An 18,620-nucleotide genomic window follows, 5' to 3' on the forward strand; every position below is an offset into this window, starting at 1 on the left:
ATGTCTCTGAAAATATTTTTTTACACCTAATATAATCAAGGCTAACTTCTTTTCAGTCCCATTGTTCATTAAACCATTCTCTTTAGGAAAATAAAAGGTTCAATGAAATAAGGAAGTCAAAAAGTTCCTAATACCTTTAAAATTACCTGTAACAATTATAGCACTATAATAAATATAGTTTATACCTCTGTGCTCTTCCTTTCTTCTATCTTTGATCAGACTACTAACCCAACTATTATGAAAATACAAATTCCAAAATCATCGGTAAATATTACAGGTACTTTTTCAAAAGAAAGGGGAGCTTGATGGGTAGAAAAAAGTACTACAAAATGCATAATTAAAGTGTTTAAAGGAACAAATCATAAAAATCATCTTTAGTATAAGCCATCAGAAATAAGTAAAAATATTCGCAAACTAGATAAATAAATATGACCTCCACTTTAATATAACCAAAACCATCACTGAACTATACAACTGAAAGGGAGGGTTTTTTTTTAAATGGAAAATTTTAAACTGTCCCCACATTCACCAGTTCAGTCAAACCCAAAGGTTCTCTAACTTCCAAATAGCAGCAAAAATTTAATCCCAAACATGGTGGCTGGCACACACACACACACACACACACACACACACACACACACTCACACTCAAGAAACAGAAACAGGTAGATCTGAGTTCAAGGCTAGCCTGTTCTACAAAGCGAGTTCCAGGGTAGAATAGCTAGTGCTACACAGAGAAACCTGTTCTTTAAAAAAATAAATTAAAAAAAAAATTATTCCTTATACTGCCGCAGTATCTTGATTAAATGTTTTGAATTATATACTATTTTAGAAAGGTCTGGCAGCTGTGTCTAACCTTCTGACACTAGGTGTGGTGATTTGAATATGCTTGGCCCACAAGAAGTGCACTATTAGTAGGTATAACTTTGTTGGAGTAGGTGTGGCCTTGTTGGAAGAAGTGTGTTACTGTGGGGGTGGGCTTTGATGTCCTATGCTCAAGCTCCACCCAAGGTGGAAGAGAGATCCTCCTCTTGGCTGACTGCAGAAGACAGTCTTCTCCTGCCTGCCTTCGAATCAAAATAAAGAATTCTCGGGGCTGGAGAGATGGCTCAGTGGGTAAGAGCACTGACTGCTCTTCCAAAGGTCATGAGTTCAAATCCCATCACCCACATGGTGGCTCAAAACCATCCATAAAGAGATCTGATGCCCTCTTCTGGTGTCTGAAGACAGCTATAGTGTACTTACATATAATAAATAAATCTTAAAAAAAATAAAAATAAAAAAAATTCTCAGCTCCTCCAACACCAGGCCTGCCTGAATGCTGCCATACTTCCTACCTTAATGACAATGGACTGAATCTCTTAACCTGAAAGCCAGGTCCAATTAAATGATATTGTTTATAGGAGTTTCCTTGATTATGGTATCTTTTCACAGCAATTAAACCCAAACTAAGGCACTAGGATACAACATAGTCATCTACAAAGTTCACACAGCTCATGAATCATGTAATCAGCCATGCATGGTGCCACATACCTTTAAGCATAGCATTCAGATAGCAGAAGAAGGCAGATCTCTGTGAGTTCAAGGCCAGCCTAGTCTATAGATTGAGTTCCAAGACAACCAAGGTCTCTAACCTACCCGACCTGCTGCATGGAAAAATAAAACAAGCATGCAATCAAGGTGGGTGAGGTTAGGAAAGGAAATCACACACAAAAATCTCTGAATATTTTCAGCTTGCTATTTGTATTTGGCCACATTCAGAGTTATCCTTGGTGGAATATGATGTGAGGACCATGAGCTGGTCATCCAGACAGTGAATCATCAAGTGAGAAAGCATGTTATATAAGTACTGAGTATATCTAGATGAGCACAAAGCTATCTGCTTCTCAGCCAAAAACATCAAACAGCAAAGCCCCCATCATTTGCTACTGCAGGAAAAGGTCCCTCAGCTTAACTAATGGTGGCCCATACAAAACTGGATATTCTGCACAGCAGTTTCAATTCCTTACACACAGCAATACCCACGAGATGTCCTCACATCCTGTCTAAAATTATCCTATCCTTTCCTATCTTTTCTCTATATAACTATCCAACCTAGGTGTTCAAACCAAAAACCCTGACTCTTTTCTTTAACAACAACAGCAGCAACAGCAGCAGCAGCAGCAGCAGCAGCAGCAGCAGCAGCAGCAGCAGCAGCTCTTCATCCTCTCAGCCAATATAAAGGCTTCCAACTTTTGCCAGTTCTACCTCTGGTCTGCTCCTCCCAGGTGTTGGTCCCATTCACTTTTAAAACTACATTGTGGCCAGAATGGTATTCCTAAACCATCAATTAGATGGAAGCATTCCCTTCAGAGGTTTCAAAGGGTTGCTGCTCCCCAGATACACAGAAAGCTAAATTTCAGGTGAACAGACCTTGAATAGTTCACCCTTTTCTACAGGTTACCTCTACCATGTTATAGTTTTCTGTCCAACTGCGACAAATTCTTTCAACTTGTGCATGCTTGACTTTTTTTTTTTTTTTTTTTTTTTTTTGGCTTTTCGAGACAGGGTTTCTCTGTGTAGCCCTGGCTGTCCTCGAACTCAGAAATCTGCCTGCCTCTGCCTCCCAAGTGCTGGGATTAAAAGCATACGCCACCACTACCCGGCCGCATTCTAGACTCTTAACAAGTTTTGTGTATATGCCTGTAAAAATCAAGTCAACTCCCTCATCATTCTCTACTTACTTTTTTCCCCCTCTTTTATTCCCTGTACAGGGGAGGGGCAAAGCACAGATATGCATATGTATTGAGGTCAGAGGGCAACTTGTAATAGCTGATTCTCTTCTACGATGTGCCCGCCTACCTGCTGACATGCTCCCTGTCATGACATTCATAGACTCACCTACTGAAACTATAAACTCACTTTCTTCTGTAAGTTGCTTTGGTCAAGGTGTATTATCACAGCAAAAGAAAAGTAACTAAGACAGTAATTCAGGTTTGTATTACATTATTTAGTTCTTTTTTTAAATCTTTATTAACTACTGTGTTGTTGTATAGGTATGATGGAAAAAGAGGGAACATATGTGCTAAAGTGTACATGTGAAAATCAGAGAACTATGCTGTGGAATCTGTTCTCTCCATCCACCTTTACATGTTTTCTAGGGATCAAATTCAGGTTTATGGAATGTGAGTTTTACCCACTGAGCTATCTCCTTGGCCCATATATTTAGGTCTTAAAAGATGATTTTTTTTTTGAGTCAGGGTCTCATGCATCCCAACACTAGCTAAAAATTTAAAACTTCTGATCTTCCTATGAGTTGGAATTACACGCATGAGTCACCACAACCATCACTCCAGTTCCAGGGATCCAATGTCCATTTCTGGCTTTCCTGTGCATTACGAACATATGGCAGGCAAAACAATCATATACATAAAAGAAATAAACCTTAAAATATAGAAAAATACAATGATGCACATGCATTATTCAGAGATATCAGAAGCACCGCTAAATAACCTCACCTCTATAGTATTCCTCCCTCTCCTAAAAGTAACACCTAGTTGAATCTATATCACAGAAAAATTTAAAATTCCAAATTGAGAATTATTCTACAAAACTTAAATTTTCACACATTAATGCCTTAAGAGTAATTTAAAAAAAAAAAGTCACTGCTCTAGATTAAAAGACTGGACAAAACAACTGAATGCAATATCATCTGCCTTAATTTAACAGGGTGGGGCAAAGCAATCAGAGGAACTAATAAGTGTGAACTTCAATACTCCATTTCCTGCATAATTATATCCTAAGTTATATGGGGAAATGCCCTTGTTATTGGAAAATACACTAAAAGAAAGATTTAGGAGCAAAGTGTCACACGTCTTTGACTAACTCAAGTATTTCAGGAGCAACAAGCCAATAAGACAGAAGACAGGCACCAAATATTAACAAAATCATGGCAAGACTATATAATCCCGTGCTCTGCATGTAACTTTCATACAGACTATGAGGTTTCTCAGAAGAGGCTGATGGTAAAATGAGCTGTCCGTAAGACTGGGAATGAAGAAATAAAAATAAATGATTTTAATCTTTTTTTCTTAAAGAAGCCCAACTCTCAATGGTTGGGTTCCACCCATAATATATACAACTTACTTCAATAATGCTTCTAAATTTTGGGTTTTTTAATGTTTTGTTTTAAACTGTAACACTGAGTCTAAGTAGATCCTTCTATATTCCATTATGTAGTTCAGGCTGTCCTCAAATCTCTGGCAATTTTCCTGCCTCAGATTCTTTTTTATTTTTGGTTTTTCGAGACAGGGTTTGATAGCCCTGGCTGTCCTGAATTTACTCTGTAAACAGGCTGGCCTCGAACTCAGAAATCCGCCTGCCTCTGCCTCCCGATTAAAGGCATACACCACCAGGATTTGGCCCTGCCTCAGATTCTTAAGTGCTGAGACTGCAAACATATATATGCCACCACATCCAGTTACAGTCCATTTTATAAATAAAGGTCTTTAATAATTTAATGATGCATATGATATATATATATATATCATATATATACATACATGCATACATAAAATCAAGAATCACCAGCATAAGGCCCTGTGTTTGATAAAAAAGCAGAAGGAAGGCTGGCCAGTCAGCCACATTTCCTTTTCTCAGCATAAGAGGTGCAAATGGCTAACTGGAAGCCTATGTAATCAGTCATTTCTGAAAGCCAGAAACTATGTCTCAAACATACCAGAAACAACCAAAAGAAAACTGGTTATCTGCCAGCACCAAACATCAATTTGCTTTACATACTCCATTCCTGAAGTTTTGTTTTTCTTTTGTTGGTTTTGTTTGTTTGGTTGTTGGGTTTTGTTTGTTTGGGTTTTGTTTTATGAAATCCTCGGTATAATAAAGTATTCAAATACAAAGTTAAGCCGGGCGGTGGTGGGGCACGCCTTTAATCCCAGCACTTGGGAGGCAGAGGCAGGCAGATTTCTGAGTTCGAGGCCAGCCTGGTCTACCAAGTGAGTTCCAGGACAGCCAGGACTATACAGAGAAACCCTGTCTCGAAAAAACCAAAAAAAAAAAAAAAAAAAAAAAAAAAAAAAAAAAAAAAACCCAAAGTTAAACAAGCCCATACCAGGGATACACTGCCAGCATCCCAGAAGCTTACTTTCCTTTTATGGATACAGTACCAAAGATTTGCTACAGGAGTCTGAATGTATATTTTATTCAATTAAAAGCCTTTAATAGAATATTTTCATTCAAAAGGCAGAATTGTCCAGTTGTAAATGTCAAAGACTATTAACTAATAATATCCCAGATCTTTTTTTTTTTTTTTTTTTTGAGACAGGGTTTCTCTGTGTAGCCCTGGCTGTCCTGGAACTCACTCGGTAGACCAGGCTGTCCTCGAACTCAGAAATCCACCTGCCTCTGCCTCCCAAGTGCTGGGATTAAAGGCGTGCACCACCATCGCCTTGCTAATATCCCAGATCTTTCTGTCTTGGTCTGACTTCATTCATAAGTAAAGTAACATATTAAGAAACAAGACACACTGGGCAATGGTGGCTCATACCTTTAATCCCAGCACTCAGGAGACAGAGCAGGCAGATCTCTGTGAATTCAAGGTCAGCCTAGTCTACAGAGAGAGTTCCAGGGCAGCTAGCGCTACACAGAGAAACCCTGTCTGGAGAAACCCTGTCTCAAAAAAACAAATAGGGTGGGGAAGAAAAGAAAAACAGGACACTAAATCAGGAAAGAATCTTTCAGTAGAATAATCAGTTTGGCAAGAATATAACAATCAAAGTTCACTAGGCATAGTGGTACACTGCCTCAGCACCCAAATAGTGGAAGCATGAGGGACAGGAATTCAAAGTCACTCTCTACTACAAAGACAGTTGGCAACAGACCTGGACATATATATGGACCCTGTCTTAAAAAAAATAAATTAAATTAAATTTCACAGTTTAGCACTCAAATAACCACTATTGACCACAACTGAAACTAACAAGGTAGTGAGCTGTTTTATTAACTTCCTCTCTAAATTTCCCAAGAGATGATTTCTAAAACTGACACATTAAAACTAAAATCTGAGCCCACAACATAGAAGTAATGACTACAAAGCAATTCCTTAAGAATGGACGATTTCAGCAGGGCGGTGGTGGGGCACGCCTTTAATCCCAGCACTTGGGAGGCAGAGGCAGGCAGATTTCTGAGTTCGAGGCCAGCCTGGTCTACAGACTGAGTTCCAGGACAGCCAGGGCTATACAGAGAAACCCTGTCTTGAAAAAACAAAAGGGAAGATTTCTAAAAATGAAAAATAAATTGTCCAAATGGTTGTAGTATATGTAGCATATTGGCTGAAAAAATACAAACACAAATAGCATGTGTACACACACACCCCACAGAAAACATTAGGTGTAAATAATGAGACTTACTCCTGAAATGCTGTGAACTATCAGCAGGAGACAGACAACCCTAGGAGGCAATAAGCTTCCTATATGTATATTTATTTTACTACTCTCAAAAAAAGGCAAGGCTGAAAGCATTAGCATTCACAGGCATCAAATATTATTCAAAAGTTCAAGAAACATCCTTTCAATCTAGTACCCTAGCAATACAGAAATCTCAACCACCTTTGTGCAGAAAAGACTAGCAGCAGCATGCTTCCTCAAGTCAGCCTCTGCACAATGTCTTCGACCATAAAACAAAAGAACTCTAAAAGACCTGGTAAGTGGTATAAGCTAAATATAATCTGTTGCTCTTCTCCCTCCCCAATTAGTTGAGAGCTAGAGAGATGGCTCAGTAGTTAGAACACTTGTTGCTCTTTCAAAACCCAGGATTAGTTCCCAGCACCTACATGGTAGCACAAAACCAGCCAGCTGTTAACTCTAAGGCCATCTTTTGGCCTCTGAGTTTACACACATGGTACACATACATGCACACATAAATGAAAAACACTTATATGAATAAAATAAATATATTCTTAATTTTTAAATATAATTAAAAGTTTTATTCATTTTCCATTGCTGCTCTAACAAGTTACTATATATTTCTTGAGTTATAACAAAGAAGCTTTTCCTCTTAAAATTGAGAAGCCCAGTATGGTGACATACTCCTCTAATCTCAGTACTCAAGAGTTAGAGGTGGGAGGATCCAGAATTTAGGAATGGCCTAAGCTAAATAGGCAGCCTAGTCTCAAAAGAACCAATGAGCCCAGAGTGTCTTCAATAGTTGTGTTTTAACCTGCTCATTTTGATATAATAACCTTATACCATCCCAACTAATAGTATAACAATCTCTCAAAAACTAGCCTGATTTTCTTCAGTGTAATTTAATCTAATTTTGTTTTCATTATTGTAAAATTATTGTAAAATTTCCAGTTAACTACATATGGATTTCAAAACTAAATTTCAAATGACAATTACATTATTTAATAGCTTTGTATTCCAAAGAGAAAGAAAAAATATCACTAATACAATTTTACCAGTTTACTACCTTGAGAAAAATCTTCAATAGAGAAGTTACAAATATCTATTCCTCTACCTTTAATACCTAAGCAAGTTGTATTTTTTATTATTATTTATATGTGTGTTACATGCAAGTATATGCACACATGTGAAGATGGGCTTACGTTTATGTGCATGTGTGGAGTCCAGAGACTGGCATCAGCTGTCTTATTTTCTGGGACCATTCTGCTAGACCAGCTGGGGGCCTGGGAAAGCACCTAGAATCCTTGTATCTTTACTTTCCAGCTCTGAGACTGCAGGAAGGCACTGGAGTACCAGGACTTTTGTTTTTCCCATGGGTATCTGGAGTCTGAACTCAGGTCCTCAGGCTTAAGCAACAACTCACTGAACCATCTCCCCAGCCCTGTTAAATTTTTTTTTTCATGTAGAAAACCTATGCAGTATTTTTGTTTCTTTTTTTGATGAACAGGGTGCTTGTAAAACCAAATGGACAAACATATTCTGACAAATCTTATATCATCAAGCTGTGTTTCTACAGTCACAATCAGGCAAGCTAGCTTGGGCTCAGTATACAGGGTTCTAGCAAGGAGGTAAAAACACAACTGGCATCATGATGGAAACTGCTTCAGACACTGATTTTTCACAGAATTAAGTTATAAGAATTGAAATGATATTAGAGCAAATATAAAAAGATATCTGCTACTGACAAAAAAAGCACATTTTAATACCTTACTTTAGAAAGATAACCCACTTTCACACAACACAATATTGAGGATGGACCTTTCTATGTATGAGGATACAACTATGAATAAAACAGAATCCCTGACACTCAAGAAGCACAAATTTCAAAGGAAATACAAATAGCAAACAAGACGAAAAATGCATCAGAAAGTGCCAAGTATGATTTAAAGAGAACGAATGGTAGCAGTGGGACAGGGCAAGGGTGTGATGTTTAAATGTATCAGTTAGGAGGGTCTCCCTGAAAAGGCATCATCTGAGAAAGACCTGAGGCTGGCCATGGTATTAGCTCACTGATAAAACACTTTTAGCTAGCATGTCCAAAACCCTAGGTTTGATTCCCAGCACAAAAAAATTAGAGAAAAGACCCAAAGAAGCCAATTTAACAAACTAATTCAGACAGAGGAAAAAAGTCTGTGAAGTTGGTCTATAAAAAAAGAATAAAGAAGCCAGGCGGTGGTGGCGCACGCCTGTAGTCCCAGCACTTGGGAGGCAGAGGCAGGGGGATTTCTGAGTTCGAGGCCAGCCTGGTCTACAGAGTGAGTTCCAGGACAGCCAGGGTTATACAGAGAAACCCTGTCTCAAAAAAAAAAAAAAAAAAAAAAAAAAAGAATAAAGGTAGCTATGGTAGCACAGACACTCTGAAGACAAGAAAGCCTCCCTGGGCTGCACAGTGAGTTCAAGGCTAGCCTGGACAACCTTTTGAGGACCTGTCTCAGAAGCAAAAGTAAAAAGAGGATTGGAGCTCAGTGGATGAGCTCAGCATACACAAAGCCCTGGATTCAATCCCCAGTATTGAAGAAATGAGAAAGAAGAAAACAGAGAGAGAAATGTTTGCCAGAATGCTATTAGCCAAGTATGACATCAGATGAATCCCAAGGTAAACAATTGAGGGTGGGGGTGAAGGTGTCAGAATGCAAAGATGACCTTATAGACTCTTTGAAAAACTACTTACTTTGGAGCACATGAGCAGATTGTTACCAGCCAGAAGGTAGAAGCAGAAAAATTAGGAAAGCTACATGGTCTGTTCAAAGCCAACCTGGACTGATTTGAGACCTAGTCTCAAAATAATAGAAAAAAAAAAAAAACCTGTCACGGTGGCAGGCAGATGTCTGTTGAGTTGGAGGCAAGCCTGGTCCAAATAGTGAGTTCCAGCACAACCAAGGCTACATAGAAAGAATTCATCTCAAAAAAATAAGAAAAAGAAAATTTAAAAGACAGATGAGATATGGCTCAGTCAGCTGCACTTGCCACTCAATCATAAAGGCCCTGAGTTGATATGCCCAGCACCTATTAAAAAAAAAAAAAAAAAAAACAATGACAGAACTACTGGAGTAGACAGGAAAGTCCCTGGAGTTCAACAGTTAGCTAGTCTATCCAGTTGAGAAAGAGACCCCATCTTAAGGTGGAAAAGAGATCAAGAAAAATATCTATCGTCAACCTGTAGCCTCCTCAACCACCTCCCCCCCCCCACACACACACATTAATGGCTAGATTAATGTGGCTAGTACACACATGGCTAGATTCTAAATATTTTGATGGTGGAATCAACAGGACTTTCTGGCAAATAGACATAGGGTAAAAGAAAGGCTTGAATAATGATGTCTCAATGATTAAGAGTTCATACTGCTCTTGCAGAAGACCAAAGTCCAGCTTCTAGGACCCAGGCTGGGAAGCTCACAACCATCTATAGCTCCAGCACCAGGACAACTTATATTTCTGGTCTCTGGAAGCACTTGCACTCATATGCAATTACCACACCTAGATACATAATTAAAAATAAAAATAAGCCAGGAGTAGTGGTGCACTCCTGTAATCCCAGCACTTGGGAAGCAGAGGCAGGTAGATCTCTGTGAGTCTGAGGACATCTAGAATTATATAGTGAGACCCTGTCTCAAAAAAGCTAAAATAAAAAAATAAATCTTTACTTTAAAAAGAAATGAAGAAATAAGCTCCACACAAACCCAGATATGATAATAAACTTCACAATCAGACCCTGTCTCCAACCAAAAAAAAAAAAAAAGTAAAGGCACTAACTCAGGGAGATCCCAATCCATCACTGACTCTGAGGTGAGTTTGAAATATTAAGATACTCTAGAGAAGATTTTAGTAGATAAAGAATGTAAGTCTAAGGTTCAAGTACTACACATGTTGTAAATATCGATTTAACTATGAATTATATGAAACCTTATATTTTTTGATATGAGTCACAAATTAGAGTACAATTTTACCAGTAACTGGGTTTGTTGTTGTTGTTGTTGTTGGCTTTTTTTTGGGGGGGGGGGGGTTGTTCGAGACAGGGTTTCTTTGTGTAGCCTTGGCTGTCCTCGAACTCAGAAATCCACCTGCCTCTGTCTCCAAGTACTGGGATTAAAGGTGTGTGTCACCACTGCCTGGCTCTTTTTTTTTTTTTTTTTTTTAAGTAACTGTTTTAATACAGCTCCAGAACAAAAACTGTGTATTAATTAGGTGTTCTGCTCTTTTATGTGTTCTAGCTAAATGCTACCTAACAGGGAAGACAAGAGAGCTTTGCTTTTACCATCCTAGTTCCCACTCACAGATAACACTTTGACTTGATAGCACATTTGGGCACTGCCATCTCACATCATAACATGACTTATGACATTTACATCCAATAACCACAGACATTTGTTTGCTCAACACTGTTGATGCTTTCTCAACAAGTCAACCTTCCTCAGTCTTATTTTATCAACTTCCAAGCTGGCCTAATCATGAGAACATTTTCCAATTTAAAGTGAGAATATTTCACAATTTACATTCAGGATACTATTTTATGTTCAGTATCCCTGCTTTACACACACACACACACACACCCCATGTATTTTTGGAGACAAGGCCTCACTGTGTAGTTCTAGCTGGCCCAGAGCTCATTACAAAAATCCACCTACCTTGGCCTGACTGCTGGAATTAAAGGTTGTGTCACCATGCCTAGCATGTAGATGATTTTTGATGCACAGTATCAATAAGTCATAATGTCTCCCACATCTAATAAAATCTGGGAAGGCAAAGGGGTGAAGGTATTCCTTTTCAGTATATGCCACCTTTCTATCAGCCTTTTGTTTTGCTCAGGTGCTTTTGTCTTTTTTTTTTTTTTTTTTTTTTGGATTTGGTTTGTTCGAGACAGGGTTTCTCTGTGTAGCCCTGGCTGTCCTGGAACTCACTCTGTAGACCAGGCTGGCCTTGAACTCAGAAATCCGCCTGCCTCTGCCTCCCAGAGTGCTGGGATTACAGGTGTGTGCCACCACCGACCGGCTGGCTTGCTTTTGTCTTTTTAATTAATCTAATGTAATGTAAACACACATTTTTTAAAGTTAACACAGTGGAATGATATTTACACATCAGGATAGGACTACCCAACACACATCAGTCCACTTTTGACATTATGGTTAACAACATTATTCAACTAATAGCAAAGATAGAATCCACCTTACCAAGAGCCATAAACAAGGACCAAAATAACAACCTATGAATAAAGGAACCTGTAAATGAATCAAGACTGGCTATACATTTAAAAATGAACTCATAGATGTTAAGATGCAGAAATTGGAATGGGAATTCAAAAGAATTAAGAATATGCAAATAAAAATAAGTTAGCATAAAGAAGAAAGAATAATCATAAAGACACGAAATACAAAAAAAAAAATTAAAGCATTTCTTATCCTAGGATTGTCTGACTTAAGACACTAAAAACCCGTGATTCCTAAAAGAATTCTATACCCTACAAAAAGGGTAAAGAAGTTAGTTTATTCCATCTGTAAACTTATGTATACTATTTGTATTTTAACCATATGACTAAAATGTAGATAGCACACTACCACTGCAAATGTGATTTTAAGTGTTACAAAGGCATACAAGTAATTAAGACAATCACAGTTACCACAAAAGGTCATATAATTCACTAAAACAAATGACATGTTCTGAAGGTCAATATCATGCTAATTCAACCTCTAGGAGCTACATTTTTGTGATATTTTTAACAGAAAGCAGATTAATGGAATGGAGATAGAGGGAAGGAGGCATTAACTGCCTAATAGGTAAAAGTTTTCTTTTAGGAGGCAAAAAGTCTTTTAAGGCTAAACAAAGACATATATGTGTGTGTGTGTGTGTGTGTGTGTGTATGTGTGTGTGTGTATGTATATACATATATAAACATTATGAATGCATCAAGTAATACTAAATATATAAATTTGACCCCAGTAGGAAAATAGTAAAGAACTCCCCAGAAAAGGGGTGAAATGAGACAATATATAAATTTGACCCCAGTAGGAAAATAGTAAAGAACTCCCCAGAAAAGGGGTGAAATGAGACAACAAGGTCAAAAGAATATGTTCATGGCTCAAATGGGGAGAAAATTGGAACAGCTGCCAAGTAGGACTAAGCTTCAAACTGCTGGGACATACTTTTTGACACTATAAATTAAAAACAAACAAACAAAAAAATCCCATCTCAGATTTCAGAGCTGAAAAGATGGGTTAAGAGCACTGCTCTCCAGAGGATCACAGTTCAGTTCCCAGCACTCACAATGCAGTTCCCAATCCTCCTTAACTCCAGTTCCAGGAACTTCATTGCCCTTCTGGCCTGTGCAAGGGACTGCACATGTGATGCACAGACATATATGCAGACAAAACAACCAAACACATGAAATTAAAAAAAAAAAAGTCCTAAAACTTTAGATTTCTTTTGTTTTTAAGATTTACTTTTATTATTTTAAATTATATGTAGGTGTGTGTGTACATATGGCTATGTACACCTGGGTACAGGAGCCCATGAAAGTCAGAAGCATGAGGTCCCCTAAAGCTGGAGTCATGGATAGTTCTAAGTCATCTGATATGGGCTGAGAACCAAACTCAGGTCCTCTGGAAGAGTAACAAGTACTCTTGGTGCTGAGCCATGTCTCTAGCCCAGAGAAACTTCATGTTTCTTGAGCACTACATCTACATCTTCCATACTCATGGAGCTACACCCAAAAAGATAAGTCACATGGGGAATGGAGGTTAGCTATTGTTCCACACCAAGTTTAACCTTACAAACCACTCAAATATTCTAAACAAAAGTGAACGCCAAAGTGTAGCCCACAGAAATAGTTTAAATAAAATCCAAACACCTAATCTGCTGGGAAAGGAGACTTTTAAAATCAAGTGAAGGCCTTCTGCTGGAAGGATTCTGTGAGTTCAAGGCCAGCCTGGTCAATATAATGAGTTCCAGGACAACCAAGGCTGTGTAGAAAGCCACTGTCTCAAAACAAAACAGAATCAACAGCTTTTATGATTTATAGCAAAAATTACTAACTCATCAAGCTAATAGCTGGAGAAAAACTTCCTCTCACCTGTCTTTCTCCTTTAACATCTCTACACAAATAGCCAGGCCCAACATTATATGTTTCTTTATGAAAACACTAAAAATGCAATACCCATAAATCATAATCCGAACTATGAATTCGAATCAGCTGGCTATGTGAAATCAGTTCTACCAAGGGTGTAAATATTTACAACATGACATTCATATTAAGTTAACATCATCATTTTCAAGGTCAATATTATGTTCGTTCAACTTCTTGGAGTCACACATTTTTATGATATTTTTAACTTCTGACTAAAGCCTCTATCATCACAAGATGCTCACACTGTTTACAAACATTCAGAAACAGCAGCTGGTGTTCCTCTGTCACATCTTGTTACAATAAATAAAAGAAACAATTTCAAACTCCAAGTATATACTTTCTCACAGATGCATTAACAGTCTCTTTAACTTTAAAGCTTTCTCTCAAGTTGATAAGCATGTACATAAGTAAATGTGGACGCTTTGGTACAAGGCAGACAAGGTCACAGATACAGAACTTTATGCATGTATACATGAACTATCACATCAAATAAGTCAAATGCAAAGTAATACTGACCCTCCTTTTACTTTTTCAAGCCATCTTCAATGCCTTTTCCTAGTTTATTCAAAATAAAGTCAAAAAACAAAAACAAACATATGAACAAAACAAACAAAAAACCAGAAACTTACCCACACAGGCATTGAGGAATAGCCAATCAGTCTTTTTCATCCTATTTTTAATCTGCTTTAGTTTTTTAAAGTCCACTTCAAGTTCCTCCTTGGTACCAACAGCACCAGCCAATTCAATCCTCTGAAAATCCATTTTCACTTCAGAGTCCCGTTTCATAGTTGGAGGTGATCTTCTTTGGCTATTACCACTACTGCAGCCTCCCCTCCATCGAGCTCTGTCTTGCTCATTTATTATTGAAGAAGCCTCTTCAGTCTCTGCCAACTCTATTGCTTCAATGTTATTAGGTCTGGGATGATCACAAACAACACATTTTTTAGCCTTAGCCCAGTTTTCATATGTGCAAACAGAACAAGTCCAATGCTGGGTCCTTGTATTCAGTTTATTTCTATCATTGTATTCTTCACAAGGATCAACAGAAAAAGCAACTGGTCTTGAACCAGATCCTGAGGATTGAGGAGATTCTGTGGGACTCCTGGTCCTACGTTGGGATAAGCACTGGGTACATCTGATTGCTCTTGGCCAGTTCAAATATGTACACATGTGGCATGACCATTTATTTGCATTTTCCATGCTGTATGAAGACTTAACCCTTGGTCTTGCACTAGAGTCTGGACATATCAAAGGACTACTTCCACCTTCAGTACTGGAAGGATCCCAATCTCTACCAACATCACTTGAACCACTTTTAAATGGATCTTCTGTAATAATTGTTCCACTGGGTCTCTGGGCACGACACATAGTACACTTGATTGCAGACGGCCAATTTTCATACGTACAATATTCACAGGCCCATTTAATCCCATGTTCTGACATTGTGTACTTCTTGAAGTGAGTTATGTCAGGCAGGAAGCTATAAATAATTAGGACATTGTTATTAAGATAATAGCTACATAATTCCATCTCTGAAAATATGCCCCCAAAACAAAAATACCTTTCAACTTAGAAAATACATATTTCTTAAAAGATACATGTAAATTTCTTATTGGATTATTCTACTTTTGTTTTGGGATTTCTAAAAATAGTAAAGAAAAATTCCCAAAAACAGCTCTTAGACTTCAGGGTTTAATGAAAGTTTACTTTGGACTGCTGAAGTGATAAAAGGAGATGAATACAGATTCTTTCTACAGGGAAAGAAGATAAAAATAGGTGAGTCACTAACAGAAATTATTCAATTTCAGCTCAGCTGTCACCACTAGTTTAGGAAAAGTTAAAAAGACTTTCAGGCAAGAGAAAAAACACAAACCAAATAGAATCTTAAACAAATAATCACTCACAAATTGCAAACAATGTAGACTGTGCTATTTGTAGTATGTCTAATCCATGATTTCAGAAGCTCAAAGTCCTTTCTAATTATCCTTGCTAAGGGAGGAAAATAGCTTGAAAGTGCTAGTTATTCACTGCTTTGAATTAGCACAGACAGAAAAGAAAGATGCTGGCGAGCATTAATCACAAATAACAAAATAACCTGATAAACTAAAAATAGTTCTGATATTCCATATCCTCAAAATCTATTTATATTGGGAACATTTTTAAAAAATCTACATTACTTATACTCTCAAGAAATTCAAATGGACAGACCATCTCTAAGAAAACTATTAGCATAAACATGCCAATCTATTTCTAAATGATCATATTTGATATCTGAAAAACTAATATACACTAAAATTTTTGTTTATATTAAAAACATACTTGCTATCTAAGAAGTCCTGGAAGCTGGGAGGGCTAGTATATGCCTGTAATCCTAGCACCTAGGAGGCTGAAGCAGGAGGATCTTGAGATTGAAGTTAGCTTGGACTACTTAATGAGACAATATGTCAATAAATATTCCCAGGGCTCTACAGTGGATTTACTAACACTACTCAATGAAGACTTTACTATTTAATGACAACTAATTCATAAGTGAAGCAGTTTATATGGCAAATGATATTTTAATGACTTAAATTAGAACACTAAACAACCTCCCAATTTTTCAGTCTGTTCTAAACTTAGTACCTCCCCATGACCTATTTTAACCAGGAAAAAAGAAAAGGTTCCTAGGCAGAGTGATAGGTATTTTCTCCTTTCTAAACCTGGAAAGCCAAATGACTTTATAAGTACATTCTGTTCCTGCCTATTAAATCTACACCCCACATACACAGTGACCTTTGCTAAGAGGACAACTTCACCATAAAAAGGATACTATTGGATAGCTAAAATTTAAAAAAAAAAAAAAATCACACTTACTAAGATTTTAGTTTCCATGCTATAACCTCCACCTTGCACATGGTTACAATAAAGGTAAATCAGACCAAAGACAAGATTCAATCTTCATGCTGGCTCAGATTCTGACTTCCTCGGAAGATACTGCAAAACGTAAGTGGTTCTGTCTGACTGTGAATAGCTATTCCTGCAAAGGAGACCAAGACTGATTTCACTTACAGCCTTCTATATTCAAAAGTATTTTTCGAAAGCCTTAATTTTAATCCATTATATTTTAATTATACTTATTTTAATAACATACTATTTAGAATTTTACTTTAATAACACAATAAAAACAGCTAACTTATTGAGCTGATCAGCCAAATTAAACATGAGAAAATTTCCTGCATAATGTGTTGTGTGTGCACAGGCACATGCACATGTGAATGCATGTTTTCTTATTTTTTGGAGCTAGGGTCTCCACGTGTAGTCCAGACTAGCCTCAAACTTGTAATTCTTCTGTCTCAGCTTCCTAAAAGCCTGTGGTTGTGAGCATGTGCCAATACAACCAACAATATTATGAGTCTAAGCAGTGCTGAGTCAATTTCAATCTGTACTACTGTAAAGGAAAAGGTGAGATGATCCAAATAAGTAAAAAATTAATTACTTACAATTTAGTTTGAAATCTTTTTCTGTTGTAATTGTATTTGTTTGGGTTTTTCCAACGTCTTTCAAAACCAGGTAATTTAAGTGATCTCGTTTGGACACTTAAAAAAAGTGTGTGTGTGTGTGTGTGTGTGTGTGTGTGTGTGTGTGTGTGTGTGTTTGCATGTGTGCTCAGGGTGCAAATGTACACGTGGCAGGCAGAGGACAACCTCGGAATGATCCTCAGGAACACCATCCACCTCCTTTGACAAGCTCTCTTACTGGTCTGGAGCTCACCAATTAGGCTAAACTGGTTAGTCAGTGAGCCCCAGGGATCCTCCTGCTCAGCTTCCCCAGCACTTTAGTTCCAAGAACACAATGCACTTTTAACCTGAGTATAGGAATTAAACATCAAACTCAGGTTCTGTGCTTACAAAACAAATGCTTTAGTACTGAGGCCCTTACTTAAGTTTTTAAATTTTACTTTGTACACACTGACTGTACACATCTAAAAGTCATCTGAAAGTGTGTTCGATGGCACGGAACTATAATTAAACAAGCATACACAAAGTGGACAACAGAAATTTAATGGCAATATTCATATTCATTAAGCAGGCCCTTTAGTTTTTCAGAAATAAAATGTAAATAAATTTCGTATTCATGGTATCTGACATTATAATAAGCATGCACAAAGATACAATTAACAAAAACAAATGTCATAATAAACATACACTAAACCAATTCCATTATTTCATTTAAAATGTTTACATTCAAAATCCGTGCTTGCTTTGATGCATGTTTGTATGTGCTTGTACTGCATGCTCAACAGTAATGTAATCTGACTCTGGATAATCTCCATGGGACCAGTACACTGTCATAACATACTTAAATTTTCAAGGCTGACAAAACCAAAGAACTGCCACTAACACAACCATGTTAGAGCAAGATGGCTCAGTAGTTAAAGGTACCTGCTGCCAAGTCTGCCGACCTGAGTTAATTCCTAGGATCCACACACTAGATAGAGAAATCTGACTCCTGCAAGTTGTTCTCTGGCCTTTCCATGCTTGCCAAGGTACAGAACTCATACAAGCGCACAAAACAAATTTTTTAATGTAATAAAATTCAAAATAATAATCATATCAAGACTGGCTTGGAGGCAGAGGTCAGTGGAAAACATGTTACCCATCTGCAAGGCCCTGAGTTAAATATCAGCACTATGTAGTTATCATCATAACTATCATAAATGAAGAATTTTCCTGCCCATTCTGAAAATATAGTAACTGCAATTCCAAACTGAAATTCAAGGAAGACAAGAGAGGCACACTAGACTATTTTTTATAGAGATATATACTCTGGGGAGTTGAAAATTGACAGGATAACTAAAAGCTATATACTCTTTTTGAGAAGCTCATCTCAAAGAGCCATTTTTATCTGTGCCAATCAGTAAATCAAAGTAAGGACAATGTAAATTCCTTTTACATTCCTAAGAATTAACACTGTCTTTTTTCTTCCTGATTTGTCACAACATCTCATGAGGGATACAAATTCATTTTCAAGGCAACTAGTTCTGAGAGAGTTTTTTTTAACAGTTAT

At 37.4% G+C, this 18,620-nt stretch overlaps 1 protein-coding gene across 2 annotated transcripts in view; it reads right to left on the reverse strand.

Moving 5' to 3' along the window:
• Positions 1-18,620, reverse strand: part of Zranb1 (zinc finger RANBP2-type containing 1) — a 60,260-nt gene that overhangs the window by 26,255 nt on the left and 15,385 nt on the right. The window contains exons 2-3 of one of the 2 annotated variants that reach the window (XM_052196674.1): positions 16,428-16,590; positions 14,204-15,054 (exon numbers count right to left, since the gene is read on the reverse strand). In XM_052196674.1, the coding sequence (XP_052052634.1) occupies positions 14,204-15,054; positions 16,428-16,468 (892 nt within the window). In that variant the 5' untranslated portion in view covers positions 16,469-16,590. The remainder of the gene's footprint in view (positions 1-14,203; positions 15,055-16,427; positions 16,591-18,620) is intronic. The other variant, XM_052196682.1, reaches the window with a different exon arrangement.

This window comes from Apodemus sylvaticus, chromosome 1, assembly GCF_947179515.1.
Source record: "Apodemus sylvaticus chromosome 1, mApoSyl1.1, whole genome shotgun sequence".
Classification (NCBI taxonomy): Eukaryota; Metazoa; Chordata; class Mammalia; order Rodentia; family Muridae; genus Apodemus; species Apodemus sylvaticus.